Source organism: Trichoderma harzianum (assembly GCF_003025095.1).
Source record: "Trichoderma harzianum CBS 226.95 unplaced genomic scaffold M431scaffold_14, whole genome shotgun sequence".
NCBI classification, from domain to species: domain Eukaryota; kingdom Fungi; phylum Ascomycota; class Sordariomycetes; order Hypocreales; family Hypocreaceae; genus Trichoderma; species Trichoderma harzianum.
The window spans coordinates 666948-685494 of record NW_020209262.1 but is presented as its reverse complement, the minus strand read 5'-3'; the positions used below and the strand labels follow the sequence as shown (position 1 = coordinate 685494).

At 50.9% G+C, this 18547-nt stretch overlaps 4 protein-coding genes and 1 non-coding gene across 5 annotated transcripts; all 5 read right to left on the bottom strand.

Moving 5' to 3' along the window:
* Positions 1-850: 850 nt before the first annotated feature.
* M431DRAFT_485905 (hypothetical protein) lies at positions 851-5100 on the bottom strand (the record flags this gene model as incomplete). Its single annotated transcript, XM_024916336.1, has 3 exons — positions 851-2573; positions 2636-4747; positions 4916-5100. 3 exons carry the CDS (start codon positions 5098-5100, stop codon positions 851-853), a joined length of 4020 nt encoding a protein of 1339 aa, XP_024770215.1.
* Positions 5101-6436: 1336 nt separating this feature from the next.
* On the bottom strand, positions 6437-8710 carry M431DRAFT_512117 (hypothetical protein). The gene is made up of 6 exons (XM_024919787.1): positions 8237-8710; positions 7855-8114; positions 7704-7776; positions 7469-7638; positions 7193-7408; positions 6437-7131 (listed from the first exon to the last, which is right to left on the bottom strand). The coding sequence occupies exons 1-6, from the start codon at positions 8413-8415 to the stop codon at positions 6638-6640; spliced, it is 1392 nt and encodes a 463-aa protein (XP_024770214.1). The 5' UTR covers positions 8416-8710; the 3' UTR covers positions 6437-6637.
* Positions 8711-9104: 394 nt separating this feature from the next.
* Positions 9105-10244, bottom strand: M431DRAFT_95428 (hypothetical protein; the record flags this gene model as incomplete). Its single annotated transcript, XM_024924702.1, has 3 exons — positions 9105-9473; positions 9564-9848; positions 9948-10244. The coding sequence occupies 3 exons, from the start codon at positions 10242-10244 to the stop codon at positions 9105-9107; spliced, it is 951 nt and encodes a 316-aa protein (XP_024770213.1).
* A 993-nt stretch (positions 10245-11237) lies between these two features.
* On the bottom strand, positions 11238-16492 carry M431DRAFT_512115 (hypothetical protein). Its single transcript, XM_024919786.1, has 3 exons — positions 15777-16492; positions 12579-15679; positions 11238-12512 (listed from the first exon to the last, which is right to left on the bottom strand). The coding sequence occupies exons 1-3, from the start codon at positions 16092-16094 to the stop codon at positions 11405-11407; spliced, it is 4527 nt and encodes a 1508-aa protein (XP_024770212.1). The 5' UTR covers positions 16095-16492; the 3' UTR covers positions 11238-11404.
* A 1333-nt stretch (positions 16493-17825) lies between these two features.
* Positions 17826-17897, bottom strand: M431DRAFT_t168. The gene has a single exon. It is a non-coding gene; the product is annotated as a tRNA-Gln (tRNA).
* Between the last annotated feature and the right edge of the window lie 650 nt (positions 17898-18547).

The window sequence follows — 18547 nt, the reverse complement described above, 5'->3', positions numbered from 1 at the left end:
AAAGAACAATAACCACACACCTAGCAACAAACCGAAAAAAAAAAAGACCAACAGCATTTGCCATCTCATCTCATCTCTCGTCTCATCTCAACTTTCACCTCATCTCAACCTCCCGAAATATGCACATCCCAATTTACCCTACACCTAAAAAAAGATCGCCGTATTCCGCTGCCCGCTCCCTAAGCCACCGGCCCCGAAAACGGATGCCCATTCGCCCATCCCGAAGCCACATCCCACACGTTCCGCGCATTGCACATGCAGGACCTCGGGAACTACAGGCTTGAAAACCGGGAAACCCAATTACGTTACGCCCAGACAACTGTAAAGAACAAGATGGAAGAGAGAAGCGGCTAACTCCCCCTGCACAATCCCGTGTGAAACCGTCGCATTTCAGCCCCCCGAACTGCTTTGCCCTTCTCCCGAGTTGACATGCCGTGGCCAAAATGACCAAGTTTCGGCTCGGCGGTTAAAACAGGCTGCCGTGACGTGCCTTCTGCCCGGATGGCTTTCGCGCATGTCGGAATATCACGGGATGGCATCTCCTGCGGCGCTAAATGGCATTACCTAATGCCTCTTTACTTTTGTCGCAGCCATGCGGAGGATTACGGAGGGGCCGTTGGGAACTCACTCACTCATCAGGCATGGGTTCTTGAATTGATTGATATTGATCCAACGCTACAGTACCTGGAGCATAAGCCTGCTGCAGTAATGACATGATTAGGAATCAAATAAAATGACATGACATAGAACCGCAATGTCCCCGAAATACTGACCGGCTATGCAAGCCAACAACTTAGTAAAGATATCCTTAACAATAAACCAGTCGTAGATCATCCAAGCTGCACGAGCTTCATATGGCCACAAAGAAGCCCTTTTCACCCTCCTTGGGAAGCACTCGGGCCTTTCTCATGATTTCATCTTCACACATCAACCGGATCCTCTCGGGCGTTGCTGGGCTCTCCAGCCTAAGGAGGCCCTCGCTATCATCTTTCCCTACCAGGGCTTCGACTCCAGCGTCCTTCCTCGCCGCCTTGAGCGCATGCCGGATGGCGAAGAAGACGGAGCTGCCCATGAAGAGCGGAGGCTCACCCACACCTCTGCTGCGCTGAATCGTACGCAAATCCTTCCACTCAACGTCCTTGAGGAGCGTCACATTGAATTCCTGAGGAATATCGCGGAAGCCTGGAATCTTATACGCTCCGGGGCCGCGTGTGAATAGGTTGCCGGCCATGGCGCCGTTTCGTAACCACAGAGACTCTTCCATCGTGAAGAGCCCGAAGCCCTGCATGAAAGCGCCTTGGATTTGGCCATAGTCGATTGCTGGGTTGATGGACTGGCCGATATCCATCTTGATATCTGCCCGGAGGCAGGTTGACGAGCCAGTCAGGACATCGATTTCAACCTCTGCAGCGGCAACTCCCTGTGTGAAATAAAAGTACATCTTGCCCTTATTCTCGCCCCAGGTGTACCCAATCTCAGGAGTCTTGTAGAAACCCTGGGCGGACAGGTTGACGCGATCGAAATAGGCTGCATTGGCTAGCTCCTTCATCGTTGCTTGCGGGCCAAGTTTCTCTCGATAGGGGGCAAGACGCTCGTTGAGCTGTTCACAAGCGTTGAAGATTGCATACCCGTTAAGATCGGAGGATGCAGACGCCGCTGTTGAGGAGGTATTGGCGACTGTGTTAGTGGAAGTTTCCGAAATAAAGACATCATCAAAGGGGACCTTGAGAGCTTGTGCGGCAATCTGGGTCATCTTGGTGTGCAGTCCTTGGCCCATCTCAGTACCTCCATGGGCTACCAAGATAGAGCCATCGTGGTAAATGTGCACCAGCGCTCCCGCCTGGTTGAGGAAGAGAGCCGTGAACGAGATTCCAAACTTGGTGGGAATCAGGGATATTCCCCTCTTGCGCCACTTGTGAGTCTCGTTGAAGCGATCGACGGCAGCCTTGCGCTCTTGGAAATTGGACTCTTCCTGCACTTGCTTGTACATGAGTGGAACGTGCCAATCCGTGACGGGCTGGTTGAAGTGCGTCGGCTCAAGAGGTTTGTAAAAGTTGATTTCTCGTAGCTTGTCAATGGGAATGCCTAAACGATCTGCGGCCTCCTCCATACAAGTCTCGATAATGAACATGCCCTGAGGTCCACCAAAGCCACGGAATGCCGTGTTGGAGACAGTGTTGGTCTTACAAACGCGGCCGCGGACGTGTGTGTTGGGAATGCGGTAGCACCCATCGACGTGCGTTACTGCTCGCTCAAGCACCGCCGCGCTGAGATCAAAAGTCCAGCCAGCATTGTTGAAAATGTCGACATCGAGAGCCTGAATCTTTCCGTCCTTGTTGAAGCCAACCTTGTACTTTCCGAGGAACGGATGTCTTTGACCCATGGTGAGCATGTCCTCCTCTCGTGTCAACATGCAGCGGATCGGCCTCTTGGTCTTCTTGGCCGCAAGAGCCACGGCCGAGCTGAGGATGATGGATCGAGTCTCCTTGCCACCAAAGCCACCTCCGAGTCTCTTGACACGGACGACGACTTTATTTGCGGGTACATTGCAGACACGAGCGGCAAATGTTTGGCTATACGGAGGAAGGTTAGTTGATAAAACCACTGAGGAGGCTGGGCATGTGCTATTACTTACGTTTCAGTCGGATTCTGTGTGCTGGCGAAAATCTCCATTGCTCCGTCTTCTGGACTGGGAACGACGACGCATGCATTGGTTTCGAGGTAAAAGTGCTCTTGACCGCCCATCCGTGCGGTACCTGTAAAGACATAGTCGCAACCTTTGAAAGCTTCTTCAACGTCTCCAGTCTTGATCTCGCGAAAGCATGGGTGGAAGCTATCTTGTTGGATGGCGTCCTCAATCGTGAGGATGGCCGGCAAATCCTCGTATTCCACCTTGACGGCTCTTGCCGCTTCTTGGGCCTTTGAAGCCGACGTGGCAAGGATCATGGCGATGGCCTGGCCAGCTGTAAGTACTTCACCCTCGGCGAAGAAAAGTTCATCAAAGTTGGGCGGTCCAAATCGATTGGCTGCTTGAGAGGGCATATCGGAACTATCGACATAGTCCACTACGCCGGGCATGTCGAGTGCAACAGAATAGTCGATGGATTTGATCTTTGCATGCGCTCTAGTCGATAGTACCCAACACCCGTACAATTCGTTCTTCATAGGAGGGATATCGTCCGTGTACTGGGCCTCACCAGTCGTTTGCTTCAGTGCGGCAACATGAGGGTTCGATTTGCCCGTGACGGCCTGTTCGTATGCGGCTGCCGTGTGAGGATCAGTTCGGCCAGTGGAAATGGATCGTTCAATCTCATCAATGGCCTCCTTATCAACATGCTCGGTTTCCCCATTGAGGATGGCGAGGACGTCGTGGTAGAAGCGGTAGAAGAAGCCTAGGGCCAGCGCTTTTCGATAAGATGCCATGCCACCGGGGACGCTGAACTGGAGATCAAAATCCTTTCCGAGCGCACTCATGGTCCCTTCAAGCGTCTCCAGCTCAGCGAGGCGCTTTCCAACCAGGTACTCTGCCGCGGTCTTTGCCGAGACGGTCATGGCAGCCATGCCGCCATATATGAGGTTGCAATCTGTTACAACACCGTCGTCGTCCAATTTTACCCTCAGTGCCGCGGTAACAATTGCAATGTCGTCATCTTTTCGTTTCGCCTGCTTATAAGCTCGGTAAAATTCTCCCTTGGCTGCCGTTACGGGAATCCTGAGGGATGCGATGATGGCATCTTGAGCAAGCGCCGTTCTTCGGTACCCTGTGAAGAACTGAGATAATGGGATCTCTGTCTCCTGAGTCGCAGACTTGGCCACCAAAACAGCATTGGCACCCCATAAGGCTGGGTTCAAATCAGATATGGGCGAAGCGGTGACCAGATTTCCTGCGGGAGTCCCGACGTTTCTGATCTGCCGTCCAGCAAAATACTTTAGTTGCTTGAGGATTCCCTGAAAAACCTGCGACCTTTCATTTCCATAGCGTTTGATGGCTTCTTCGCAGATGTGCTCGAAATCTGTCAGAGTTACGTTGCCGCCAATTTCGAGGTGATCGTCCTTGAACTCGTACTGCCGCAACTCGGCAATGTCGCCGACATAGACTGACACGGGGTACTGCAGTGCCTTGAATTTGATTTCGATCTGCGTCTCAGTGCTTCCACCAATGATCTTGGCTTGGGGATGCACACTCTTGATCTGGAGAAGCTGATCCAGGGTGACAGGCCGGAACCACTTCTTTCGCTTATTACCGAAAGCGAGGGGCCGCAGTTCGTGCTTCTTCAGAGCCGGAGGGAAGATGAGCTCCGTATCAGGGTTGTATTCGATGAATCCCGGAGGAGTGAATCGCTTGATAGGCTGGTCGTTGTTCATTTTGTCCATACAACAACCCCCTTCGGGCTTACCATTCCCGTTCTCCATACAGCACCCGCCACCGCCGTTGGTCTTGGCCTTGCCACACGAGTTCTCGGCGCTGAAGGTGTGAGCTGCGTCGAGAATAGACCTGTATCCTGTGCACCGACACAGGTTGCCGTCAAAAGCTTCTTCCATTTCATCCTTGGTTGGGTTGGAGTTATTCCGCAGCAGAGCATATAAACTCATGACAATGCCCGGCGTACAGAAGCCGCACTGGCTTCCATGAGACTTGGCCACCCGTTCTTGAGTGGGATGCGGGTTCTTTGTGTTGCCAATCCCCTCAATGGTAACGACATGTTTGCCATCGAGACTTACAAGAGGTGCCAGGCAGGCGTTGACACTGGCATGGTAGATTTGTTTTGTTGTTGGGTTATACTGGCTTACAACAATTGTGCAGGCACCACACCCACCCTCACCACAGCCGCTATTAGATTGCCTGTGTCAGCTGGATCGTCCATGATGACAGGAACATCTCATCAAGGTAGGGTAGCAAAAGGGAGTTTCGTACAGTTTGGTTCCAGTCAGACCAATGCCTCTTAGGTACTCGAGAACTGTGATTTCAGGATCGATGTCGTCGAGAATGACTTTGGTTCCATTGAGATAGAAGCGGATTGTGTCATCGAACTTGGCAGTCAGAGTCTCCAGTGAGTCCAACTGACCGTCTCGTTCGGGAGATATGGCAATAGGTGCCATTGTGTGGCGGATTTAAGGAAGAGGGACGAGTATGAGAACGAATAATGGAGGTAGGGGGCTATTAGGACATGGCAAAATGAGACGAATGATTGAGGATGATGATGAGAGCAGCTGGAAAACAAGGATGCAGTATCGATGGATTATTCGATGAAACTCATGCCACAAACACGCTCTGAGATTGATGCTGATGGAAGTGAAACAAGTACAGCATGTATGCCTAATGTTCTACCAAGTGGCGACACGACATTTAAGTTGCTGGGAGAGGCGGTGGTACCTGGTAGTAGGTACCTGACTATCGCCTCCGGTGCGCTTCAGCCCAACGGCGACCCGTACCCGTACTTCCCGCTGTAGTACCCAGTGCCGGTGCATACGCCTACGCAGATACTAGCCTAGTGGGTATAGGATACCTGTATCAATGGGCACGGGGCAAGCAAGATAAGAGTTCCAATATGCACTGCTCTGACACCTCGCTGAGCTAAAGGCAAACATGTGTGTGCGACAGGCATTCCCCAGGACGTGCGAAAAGGGCAAACCGGTGAGATGCTGGAAAGTTTAATGTTTGGCACGTGGCGGAACTCCCAATCCCGTAAAGCCGATGCCAGCCCTGTGTAAGCCATGGGCCTTGTCTATCTGTGCCTCGCTTTGATATGTTCAACGTGAGTGCGGCTGGACAAGAATTATCATTGTCTATCATCACCCCCATAAGTGATTAGTTGAGGGTAAGCAGGCATTGAAATGGTGTAACCTGGCGAGTCCATGGATGATTTAATGCTAATTGATTGATGATATCTTGATTTTTCGTACTCGCACTTTGATACCCATCGACAGTGTGAGTTATATGGAGTCAAGACACTTGCTACGATACGATATCTTGCAATGCAAATCAACCCTCCATCATTGGACCTCATCCCCATCAAACCCATACAAACCCACCACAATCACCTAAAACAGGCAAAAACAAAGGTCCCAAACTGTGCCATCATTCCCAGGTGTCAAATTCACCAGATCGCCGTCCCGTTTCACCCCTCAATCGAACCCCACCGGGGAAAACGCGCTTCGGCCGGCTCCGCTGCTGAGATGCTACTCCACCTATCGGCAAGCTCCACGATAGAAAATGAGATTCCGAGGCTGCGTAATCTTCGACTAATCGCTCTGACTATTTTTGCGACACGCGACACATAGTCTGGACGTCGGGATAATTTGTTATCAGCATAGAGTTTGGCTATTTATAAGCTGCGCTTATGGCGTGGCGTTTGTAGGTAATCAAGGACAAGGAAGGGCAGTCTAAGATGAAGAGGACGCAGTCTAAGATGAAGAGGACGCAGTCTAAGATGAAGAGGACGCAGTCTAAGATGAAGAGGACCTCTAGCTAAGCTCGTACTCGTACTTTGTACATACTTGTAATATCGTTCATTGATGTTCCTATGTGGAATGGAAAATCTATTTTATCCAACACCCCGCAAAAGCTTTCTCATCTTACATTACCTCAGCCTCGAGTGACGTTGAAATCCCTCCTCTGTATCCTTGAAAGCCTAGTTTATTTCATATACTTCTTCAGCCCCCTCAACCTGTTCTTCGCCTCCTCCAAAATCGAGTCCTCCTTGCAGACTGCAAATCGGAGGTAATCTTCCGCCATGTGCGCATTCTCATCCGTGTAAAACTCAGTCGGCGGGATAGCAGCAACGCCAACCTCCTGGATCAAGAACCACGACAGCTTAAAGTCTCGCGGCCGGCTTGCTACGTGGGGAGGGAAGGGGTAGTCTTCCGGGAGTTGAACCTTGTTCATGTTGACGAGGACAAAGTAGCCGCCTTCGGGCTCTGAGTAAGGAAGACCAAGTTCGTCCCAGACCTCGTTGAAACGATCCATCTTGCCCTTCATGTCGCGGATGGCATCGTCCCAGAAACCTTCGGCCTCGGCCTTTTCGAATCCAACGGCGCAGGCTTCCTGTAGAGGCGAGACGGACGAGTAGCAAATGCGCGTGTGTGCCGCAGAGACATATTTGATGAGATGCTCCGGGCCCATGAGCCAGCCTAGAAAATTCAGGTCAGCATACAGGAGTATTGGTCATTATTCTCGGCATCAGTATCGTACCAACACGCCAACCTGTGGCGTAAAAGTTCTTGCCGGCAGAGCCAACCGTGATGGTCAGCTGCTCGATTTCAGGAGACAGGGTCGAGATTCTGGTGAAAGGCACGTAGAACAGGCGGTCATACACCTCATCGGAGAGGATAATGATGTTGTTCTTGACGCACAAGTCACCAATCTTTTGCAGTTCGTCTTTGGAAAAGACCTTGCCAACGGGGTTGTCTGAAAGCATCATTAGTGCTCAGGCTCTCTTGTCTATGCATTTAGAAGGGATAGACATACGAGGAGTGTTGAGGACAATCATCTTTGTCTTGGGAGTAATGGCTCTCTCTAGCTCGTCAAAGTCGATAGTCCAATCGGCTGCTGAAGAGGTCTTGGTGGCTCCGGTGGCTGGAGGGTGCATGGGCACATAGACAATCTTGCCTCCAGGCATCTCGATGTTGCTAATGTACCTACATTTCCGTGTGAACAACTCATGGCCAGCAAACATTGTCATGGTGAAACGTATGATACGTACTGGTCGAAGAAGGGCTCAAAGATGATGACCTCGTCACCCGGCTCAATAAAAGCCATGAATGCACTGAGCATACCTGCAATCACCCACCATTGTTAGGAATAGACTGCCTCAGCTCACTCAACCGCAAATCGCACAACACGACACAACTCACCCTCATTGGCTCCCGTCGTAATCGTCACCTCAGTCTCAGGGTTGATCTTCCTCCCCCAAAAGGGCGAATACGCATCGGCAATGGCCTTCTTTAACCTCGGCCTACCCTTGGTGGGCGAGTACTGGTTGCAGTCGACGCGGTCCAGCGCCTCCTTGGCAGCATCGAGAATGAATTTCGGCGGGTTGTAGCCGAAGAAGCCCTGGCCCATGTTCACAATGGGCTGCTTGGGCGACGCAGCTGCTGCCTCATTGACAATGGTCCTAAACCGTGTTCTCATCTCAGCATTTCTTTGTCCTTTTTTTCTTTGTTTTTCGCTCCATCTTACAGCCAGCCATATGCACTTGAAGCCCACCACCACTCGTACACAGTCAAGTCCACTTACCACACATCCTGCTTCTGCCCCGACACTCTGGCCGCAGGTTTTACCTTGAAGCTGCCGCTCATAGCTGAATATGATCTTATGAGAGCTGCGCTATGCGCCACGGGTCCTTTGCTAGCTGCGAACACGACTCGACTGCGGACGGTACCAGGAGAAGACGCTCGCAGAGCAGAAAAAGACATTGAAAAGCGAAAACCCAACACCCGCTTTTTCGCTCTCTTCCCTTTTCTCAAATGGGTTAAAGTAGCCGGTGATGCAATCGATTAGGCGTGCGAAAAAAAAAATAGAGAGGAATGTGTAGGGAGGGTCACGGATTTGGTTCCCCCCTCTCGATGTGCCGGCTATAACCACGATAAGCAACAAAAGACGCGGGAATTGGGCCGTGGAAACACGCAAAAAAAGAGGCACAGGCTCGGGTATGAAATAGTAATCGATATGCACTTCTCACGCCCTTGCAGATCGCGGGATTCTTCAAAGGATCTCTTTTGTGACGTGAAACGTGGTTGCGACATCGGCTTAAACAATTGCTGAAAACAGCCCGAGTGGATGACTAAGGGATTGCGGGGGTTTAGGCGATGGCGTCAACGCTCGTGGACTTCATTGATCAGTGCTGGTCCAGTTTGGAGTTTAGCACATGAAACGAAGCCATCTCGGGTATAACTTTTATTTATTCCAATCTATTTCCTAGTCTAGTTATATGAATATGGATTGCGCCCTATTCATTCGATATCAAGCAAATCAAAACTTTTCCAAGTAAAACATTGTGACGATACAGCCCAATAGCTCTCATCTCAGACAAATCAACCAGCAACCAATATTCTTCCCAGGGTATTCCACCATAAAGTCATCATACATCAAACTCGAGTGCCTTTCACCAAAAAGAAATAGGCTTGAACCCCTCGGGCGATTGAATTCCCAGTCCCTCAGTGCCCTTGCCCTTAGACTCCTCTCCATCTTTATCCAATTGCTCCAAAAGCTTCTTGGCCTCCTGACTGCACTCTGCCGCTGTAATACGCCTCTTAGACGCGCGATGCAGCATCCCTCCGACAAGTTTCACAAGTCCGTCGTCTGGATTCAGTGCCAGGAGGTCTCGTGCTTGCTTGGCACAACGTTTGGTATGTTTGTACACGTCGTCGTATATCTTCTTCTTATGTGTGACTCGCATCTCCGGCAGTTGCGCCATCATGCTAAGCAAAGTGATTCCGAGAGCCCAAATATCGTCTTCCTTGCCATCGTGGCGCTGGTGCTTTGCCATCTCCGGAGACCAGAATTTGTATGTTCCGGTCTGCAGGTGAATGTCCTTGTCGCCATAGATTTCTTTGCCACAGACTTGGCAGTCTGCGCAGTCGGCCAGAACAACATAGATGGGGTTCAATTTGCGGATAAGAATGTTTCGTGGCTTGACATCCGAGTGGTAGTAGTTCTGTTCATGGATAAAGGCAAGCGCATCCCCTATTTGGCTCATAACAAGGAGGATATCCCTCTTGCCCATGCCGCCAGGAACGTGATAGATATGATCGCCAAGGTCTCCCTCTGCACAAAGCTCGGTGATGAGGATCTTAGCCCCTGCGGCTTCACCTTGCTGGTGGAGTTCAACAAATTTCAAGATGTGATTCTAAACAATGAAAAATGAACACGTCAGCTTAGTTCGTTCAAAAAGGGACAGCTTCTGAAATGAACAAGACGTTCTCAACGAAAAGAGTGAACTACTCACATGACTAAACTTGAGAAGTATCTCAATCTCCTGGTTCAGCTGCTCATCGCAAGACGCCTTTCCAGCAAAAAGCTTGCCGTCCGCAATCCTCTTGACCTTGTAGACGGCAGACCATGCTCCCTGACCCAGGACACTCCCGCGGAGATATTTGTCGCAGGTGAATATGCCCTTATTCGCATTCGAATGCGCTTCGTCTTTCTCATTCCAAGTGTTGTGAGAAGACCCTGAATCTGTCGGTGAGGGCTGCAAGGGCCAAAGTCCCTCGGCAGCGGCAGTATCGCCAGAGTAGGTTCCCATAGTACCGTTGGACTGGATGGAAATAGTTTCGCTGGAGTTGGTGGAGGTGGACATTTTGTCCTGCAGGTGTTGGTGCAACAAAGAGAAGGTGTTCAGGGAGTGATAGAAATTTGTGGTAGTGTTTGTAGAGTAGTAGTCACGTAGATGTGAGAGCAAATGTGAACACAAATGTCAACAATGTTCAGACGGGGTGTTCAAACGCCGAGAGCTGAAGAATATTATCCAAGAACGTGACAGATTGTGATGGAGAGGTGTGTGAAGAAAAGAAAACAAACAGACAAACAGCAGATAGGCAGTTCAGTTTAAATAGAAACCCAGCCTGAGAGTGTAAAGCCTCCTTTGGCCAGACAACGGAGGGACATGCAATTCACGTACTTCCATAAAGGTAGCTCTACCTACAACCTGGAGTCTGGGAGTGCCTACAACTTGTACTGGGTTCAACAGCTGCTAAATGTCGGGCGAATATTGCGTTTGAGCATGTTTATCCCCAGATACTTTCTATGGCTGTTATTTAGATATAACTATTCAAATGTTGGCCAGGAAACACGCAAACTCTGCGTATATCTTATGGCAAAGGAGGCGAGTATCTTCGACGCCAACAGCAACATGTTTTTTCCCCCAGATAACGATTTCAAAGACAACACAAGACATCACCAAACCAAGTCAAGAACTATGAAAAGAAAAATCCCAATTGTCGTGTGACTACCTGCGGTATGTAATATAATAATACACTTACGTCGCCGTAACTCTCTCCCAATGAAAAAAAAAAAAAAAAAAAAAAAACTAAAGCAGCCGCAGCAATCGTTGAATCCCCCTCCGCTTCCAACGTAGCAATGCTACTTTCTTCTAGACTGAGCCTCAAACCAATCGCCAAATACTCCCGTTCCAACGCCAGACGGCAATTTCAACACGCCAAAAAGGACACAAAAGTCCAAATAAGATCCCTGGTTTTTTCATCGACTGTGCCGTTATAACGTAGTTTACGTAACCTTAATAAATCATAATTTGTCTCACCAAACTGCTCCCCCTAAAAGCAAAAAAAGAAGTAGAAGAAAAAGAAGATATGAAGAATTTGTACAGGCGGACGAGAAGTAGCACCATGAATCTGTCGTGAGGCGAAGTAAAATTAGGATGCTGTCCTTTTAATGTTCGGTCTCTGTTCAGTTTGAAGGCCGTCGCTGGGACGCTTTTCTCAAATTTTCCATCATCCGCTCGACAAACTCCATAGACTCGCAGCCTGGAACGTCTGGGAATCCTTCGGGCTGATGATGCATTGCGGTTTTTGTAGGACTAGACTGTGGGGCTTGGCCATCCCCAGTCTGAATATTAGTCGTGATAGTGGTTGACAGTACTGAAGCTGCAGACATTGGCATGTCTGGAATTACTTTACTAGAAGCGCCATTTGGAGACTTGTCAATTGGCGCCACAGTCTCTTGAGGAATATCTGATGGCTCTTTAAGCGCGAAAGCACTTTGGTCATAAGGAGCTGGTTGTGAAGCCTGCGGTAAGATCGGTGGTTTGGTTATTGCAGACGATGACAAAGGGGCCCCTGTACTTCCTTGGAATGACATTGAAAATTTGGGGAGCGGTACTGGTGTTGTGGATATTCTCTGAGGCGGTTGCACTGCTTTTGGTGTTGAACTTCCAGGGCTTGTCGACTCTTGCGGAGGTGATGGCGAGGATGCCACAGTTGCCTTTGTGCTGGGAGAGGCGGCCTGAGGGCTTCCCGGCTGAAGAGGTGAATGCTTAGTGGAGGAGGGCGCAGGAGTACCGGCAGAGGGAGTCATGGCGGCCAAGAAGTTTGCTGGCAAAGGCACTGGGGATTGTTTGGACGGAACCTGCATTGCGGATTTAGTCGATTTCAGAGACAGACTGATAGCGGCGGGTAAGCCAACCTTGTACGACTTGGAAACCGGGGTTGGCTTGGGCTTGCTGGGCGGCTGGACCAGATTCCTATACTGCGCTTTGATCGCCGGATGGTATTGGTGGCTTGCAGTTCCTAATATCGGTGCAGGGAGCGTGGAAGCAGTATGCTGCGCCGACGTCGCTGTCTGCTGTGCTACGGAGACAGCTGGGCCATTGTGTGGTGCAGGCACAGAAGGCGAGGCGTGGTATGGTCCTGGAGTGCTCACTGGAGACATTGCAGTCAAGGATGCCCGTCGGAGAAGATCGTTTTGATTTGCTAGCAAGTGTGCTCTCAAATCGCCTTCGTATCCGTTGGTGAACCCACCCCATGGCGAATAAGGGGTTCGGTATTTGGATGGCTCTCTGTACAGCTTTAGTTAGTAACAAGTTACTACCTCGTATATACTGCCGAACGGTTAAGAGACTTGCCTATTGTGATTGACTTGGAAAAAGGGGTACTTTTGATAGACCGACGAATGAACTTGCCAAGTGGGCTTGCCATATTGCTGCTGGCCATGGGTAGTTGGAGCAGCCCTATGATTTGCGGGAGTTGCCGAAGCCCTTGCCGTCAATGATGCTGGGAAAGAAGATTGTGGCGGTTGCTGCTGCGGCTGCTGCTGCGGCTGCGGTGGTAGGGGTGGCGGGAATGCTTGAGTTCGAGGGACTGCGTTTGCCCCAGCCATGTGGTCAAACCGCTGTGCTGGATATGGTTGATACTGGTGAAATGGTTGATACTGACGGTGAGTTGTTTGATATTGATGGTGAGCGGGAGGATGATGAGGATGAGTCGGGGGATGAGTCTGAGGATGAGTCTGGGGATGAGGAGGAGCGTTCGTCCCTTGGAATGAAAAGGTCCCGGGAGGTTGGTGGGTGTAGCCGATGGGGGTTCTTGGTTGATAGACGTATGGCCTTTCTGAGCCTGTAGCGTTCGTGGGCGTCATCATGTGGCCCGCAAAAACACCTGTGTGAGCGAACTGACCAGGAACTCCATAGGCTCTCTGCTGGTATACAGGTCGCGCGGGTACAGGCTTGGGAGGCTTCGGAAGTGTATCCAGGAAGTTACCCTTGGGGTTGTGTCGTGGATTTGACGGATCTTCGGTATACTGAGCTCTGGCCTCGGTCGAAGTCTTTCCGAGATAATACCAGACCTGGTCCTGTTTGCTAAAATCGACCTTGGTCTGCTGGGTGGTGACTTCGCTGGTGTGGAATTCTGCCCAAGAATAATCTCCCTCGATAAACGGATCGCCCTTACGTGGCTTGTCATCCCCTTGGTGGCGCTTGGCATTCAGCTTATCCTTTGCCTTTTGTGAGGATGGCAGCGGGATAGCATTTGCGGACGCCTTGGGTAGGTGGTAGTCGGATGGATCTGGAAGTAACAGCCATTTCCACTCAACCTCCAGTCGGTCGCCGTTAGGAAGAAGGTCAACGAGTAGCATTCGCTCGTCTGGCCGATTTTCCACCACCATTCCGGCAAAGATTTCGCCTTTGTGATACTGCATCTGGCAGATGTCCCCCTTTTGGAGGGCTTCAGCGGCCTTGAGAATGCGAGAGTCCTCTTCCAGGGCATCGCCATCCAGCTTCTTATCACGCTTGGTGCGGTGGAAGCGGCAGCTAAACTCAAAGGCTTGTTCTTTATATTCCGTCCCATCTTCGCCAAAGACGGGCACCTCTTGCTCCTCCGTAAACACTCCTGCAGCTGCAGCGCATGTTGCGTGATATGCCCTTGCACATTTCTTTTGTGAACACTGGAAGCACGCCCCACGCTTCGATCGACAAAACAGACATTTGAGATCCAGACGATCCTTGTGCACTGCAGTGACGTTGGAGACAACCTCTTTGCCATCCACCGTGTCGATGTATGTCTCTGGAATGTAGAGGGCGCAGAGACGATGGGCCTTTCTACCGTCATCGGTTGGTAGAAACTCGAGGTTCGGGACATCGTTGGGGCACAGGCAACAGGGCGGCTCAGCCTTGACTTTGAGCCGTAGTCGGATTTTCTTGACCTTGACCTTGGCACCCTTGTCTGCCCGGCCGCGCTTTCTCTTGCGGCTTGCGTCCTTGAATTTCACCCCATGGCCGCCAGGAGGAGTGGGAAGCCCTAAGAGCTCGTCATCTTCGTCGTCATCGTCGTCATCGTCCTCCTCCTCTGTCTCTTCGTACTCAGTCTCCTCGCCGCGCAGTTTACGTTCAATCTCATAGACGTTGACCCATACGCTGTCTTGGGCCTGAGCACATTCGCACTTCTTGGCAATCTTGCCCATCTCAAGCCATGAATCGAGAGCAAAGTTGACTGCCTCGGCGCAGTTGTACCCCAAATTATAGCCGGAGTGATATCCATAGGGATATGTGACGACAAACTCACCGGGATACGAGACGACTTTATTGACTTTGATACCATAATGCTGCTTCAAGTGTTGGGGCGAGATGAGGAAGGCCTTGTGTCTGAGGAACTGATCGCAGGCTTTGGCATCAGCAGGCCAAATACTCTTCATGGCAGTCTCAAATCGTCGAGCATCGGCCTGAGAAATGCTGTACCACTGTTTGGGAGCGCCAAAGTGAAGATAGTTGATGCTGTAAAGATCGACATCCTCGAGATGCCACGCAAACGTCGCTTTCCACATGCCAAGATAGAGGTATGCCGTATTGACACCAGGGACCTTTGTGCCGAGAACGTCCAGGAGGTTAGGCAACTTGTTCAGATTCCAATTCTCGGTTCTTTCATCAAAGAGCGTGCCCATCAGATCGGCACCATACAGTGGCTGGGCATATGTCAGGGTTTTCCAGTATACTCTCTCTAGCTCTTCGCAGCGCTCAGGCGTGTAGTCGGAGATGTCCATCCGGTAATCGAAATCCTTGAAGGCAGCCTCATCGATGACTGCAGAGGCTTCTCGACGACTAAATTTCCGGCGCGCCGAGGTTGATTGAATCTTTGGCTTGGCAGGCCTAACGCCACCCATTCTGCGGACGGTAGGTTGATCATCTTCGTCTTCATAGTCCACCTCGGTGCCCAGCTCCTTTTCGATAGAGTCCATGACCTCGTCTTCTGCGCCTTCGCCTTCGCCTTCGCCTTCAGCCTCGACTTTTGGCGAGACGGGAGTCATGGGGCGACTCTCTTCACTCTTCTTTTGCTTCCCCTTCTTTGGTGGTCGCCCTCTCCCCCGAGTCCTCTGAGAGCTGGTGGTGGTGGTGGCATCAGTAGTAGTAGTGTTCGCGCTCTTGGAAGCAGCAGGGCGAGCTCGCGTGGGCCTAGGCTTGTCTGCATTTGCACGTCGCTCTCCACGCCTGGCGGGAGGCTGATGCTCGCTCTGTTCGCATAGCTGCCTCCATTGCGGTATGTTGTAGGATCGTCCATGGAGGATGTTGACTTGGCGGTATGTGCCGTTGGACCCCATGATGTCCTGCTTGATTGGTTCGCGGACTCGGACCTGCTTTACGAGATCGTCAAGGGGGGGCTGCGCATCCCTCCACTCATCTGGCGGGATCACCTTGATAATGCCCGACTTCATTCCATAGCTGTCGACTTTTGTCATCTGTTGAAAAGCAAGGCTCAACAATTAGCGAACAAAGGGCACAGAGCCAAACACAGGCAGACAAAGACAATTGGGACCCGAATGGCTGTCAACATACGAAACGCTTGAAATCCTTGAACTGATCCATGGTCGGCTTGAAGACGGGCACATTGCCAGAGGACCAATGGTCTGGCTGGATGTCGCCAATGTCGTCCAGGTCCTCAGCGCCGAGATCCGGGGGGAGCATCGGCGCATCCTCCAGCGGCGGCTCGTCCTCGAGGTCACTCAGCTCCGAGTCGCTCGACTCCGACTTGCCGGCATCGTTGCTATCGGGCGGCGAGTGCAAGAAGGCGGGCTGCTTGGCGCACTCGATCTGGTCGTTGACCTGCTCCTTCAGCGCCTCGGACGGCTCTGGGACGCAGGCGTCGTCTGACATGGCGGGTGGTTTCAGCTCGGCTAGGCCATCGAGCGGCTGATGGCGAGCGCAGACGCGATGCGACCAGGCAGGGCAGGAGGATCTTGTGCTGTGAATTTTTGCCGTATTTTTTGCAGTTGGTTGGTTTCGCAAGGCGCGCGACGTACAAAGTCGAGATGCTCGGTGTGGGTGTGCGAGATGCGGTGCTTGCGCTGTGGTGCGTGGGACAGGGAGTGCGTCCACTGAACTCAAGCCTGTAGGTTGGTGATGATGCGGAGAAATTTACGGCGACGGGGGTGCGGCTGCCGGGAAAAGAGACTGGAGCGGCTGCACTGATCGCTAAGACCTGCTGTAGTGGGTGCAGTGCAGAGGTGCAGAGGCGGGCTGTACTCTGTACTGTACCGTCAGCGTTAGTGGGCTCATAACACCTGAGCGTCAGGCCATTCCAAGCACTGGACGGAGCGGGTGCAGCGCTATGCATGCACTGGGCAGGGGTAAGGGGACTTTGAGGCGAATTCAAATGGATCAGGCTTGTGCTTCCAAGCCAGCCAGCCAGTCTTTTGCTGATTCTTACGCCTCTATGGAGTCCCCTGTAGCGGCGGTATGACTCGAAATCTCTCTGCTGGACATGCCCTGTGCTAGAACTGCCGTCCATGGATCTCAAATTCAGCGGACGGGCAGATCTCACTCTTTCTCATCCTTGATTTTAGAGCTCAGGGCACGTGGCCGACGCTCCAAAAGGCGCCTCTGATCAGCTGAATCCAGTTGCTTCGCCGCTTCTAATGCAAGGGAAAAGCCAAACATGGCTAAATAAGTGGACCTCCGAATCTGCTCCACACAAACAAAAGGTACAAAGCAATGGGATGATCAATTCACGTTGCATCAGCCTGCATACAGCTGCTTGGTTTAGTCGCTGAATACTGGTTACATACAAAGAATCCTTCAAAGGCAAGATAAGATACCTTAAGCATGTAGAGCGAGTATGAACGTATTCGTATTAATCGCCATGCATAGGTACAAGATAGCCAGTAGTTCCTTTTGCGACGGGCAAATTCAATAGATTACACGGTAGTACGAGTACCAGGAGGAAGTGCGACATTCGAGCCAAGGGAGAAATGCCAGGAAATAGTACCGGAGCACACTTTCCCTTTGAAATCTGAGATTTTCATGCCTGAGGCCGACATGCATAGCACGCTTGTCTAAATCAGGGACAATGCTTAAGATTGATAAGATCCAAATCTGGTCGAATACACGTACAATGGATTGAAATCGTGGAGGCGATGTTGATCGACCAAGATCTTGAGATCATTTCCTTATGCCTGTGCAAGCTGCCGGATTTTCCTCTTAGACGGCATACCTTGCGTACAGTATCGCAATGCAGGCTCTCTCTATGGCCGAGGGCGATATGAGTCTCTCCACTGGACGAAGCCGTTGGCGAAGGATGGACGGTCCCTCGTCGACGTCTCGTTGCCGTGTGAAACAAAGCCAAGACAGGATATCCGTGGGTTTTGAATACAGTAAGATGTATATGTGAGGCGCTGACTAAGTCAAAGAGAGAAAAAGAAAGGTCAAGGAACAAAGTCGGAGTCTTGAGTTGTTATTGTGCTCCAAGGCGAGGTGCAAGTTCAGCAGCATTCATCAAAGGGCTTTCAACAGTGTGATATTCTGAGGATATGTTGCCGCCATGAAGGCATCTCTAGTCTTGTTCATCTTTAGACAAGACAAAGAAATTTTCAAGAAAAAGAGCAAAAAAGGTTCCAGAGGGAGTCGAACCCTCGCTGGCGGAATCAGAATCCGCAGTCATAACCGTTAGACCATGGAACCGATTGAAGCGGTGATCCGCTTCCCATGGCTGGGTGATTGGTGGGAGGCGTCCTTGTTATTAATTATGAAGGCTAAGCACAGTGGACCTTCAGCAAATGGACTAAGCGGGGCTCACCCAGACAAGAGGCTGAAATGACGAGCTCGACAGCAGACGAGGGTATGAAGTCAATCAACTTTGACGTGCATCTTTGACAGGTGTCAGAGTTATTAAATGGCGTAGCTGAAAGTTTTATATAATTTATGCATCATACCTTGGGTATTCGATATCATTTAAGAGCTTGAGGTGCCCGAGTGCCGTGGTTCATCACCACTTACACCTGACCTTGTCCAGGAACAAAGAACAGGTACATCAGGTATTCCTCTCGTCCAACGACATGACATGTGATTTTGAAACATTTCATCTCCAACAATGGAATTTTCTTCATCATTCAAAGGCTAAAGATTACTTTCCCACTCACCTTCAAAAAGAAAAGCGGAAAAGAAAACGGGAATAGCCTCGCTTTGTCTTCTATTGACTTTCCCCTTGACGTCACTCAACGCCGCACCTTCGTACTTCGTCATGGGCGTCTAAGTTGAACCTATTTCTCCACAAACTCCAGAAGCTTGGCCGCAAACATCCAAGAGAGAGAACTTTGACAGCGACAAACTCA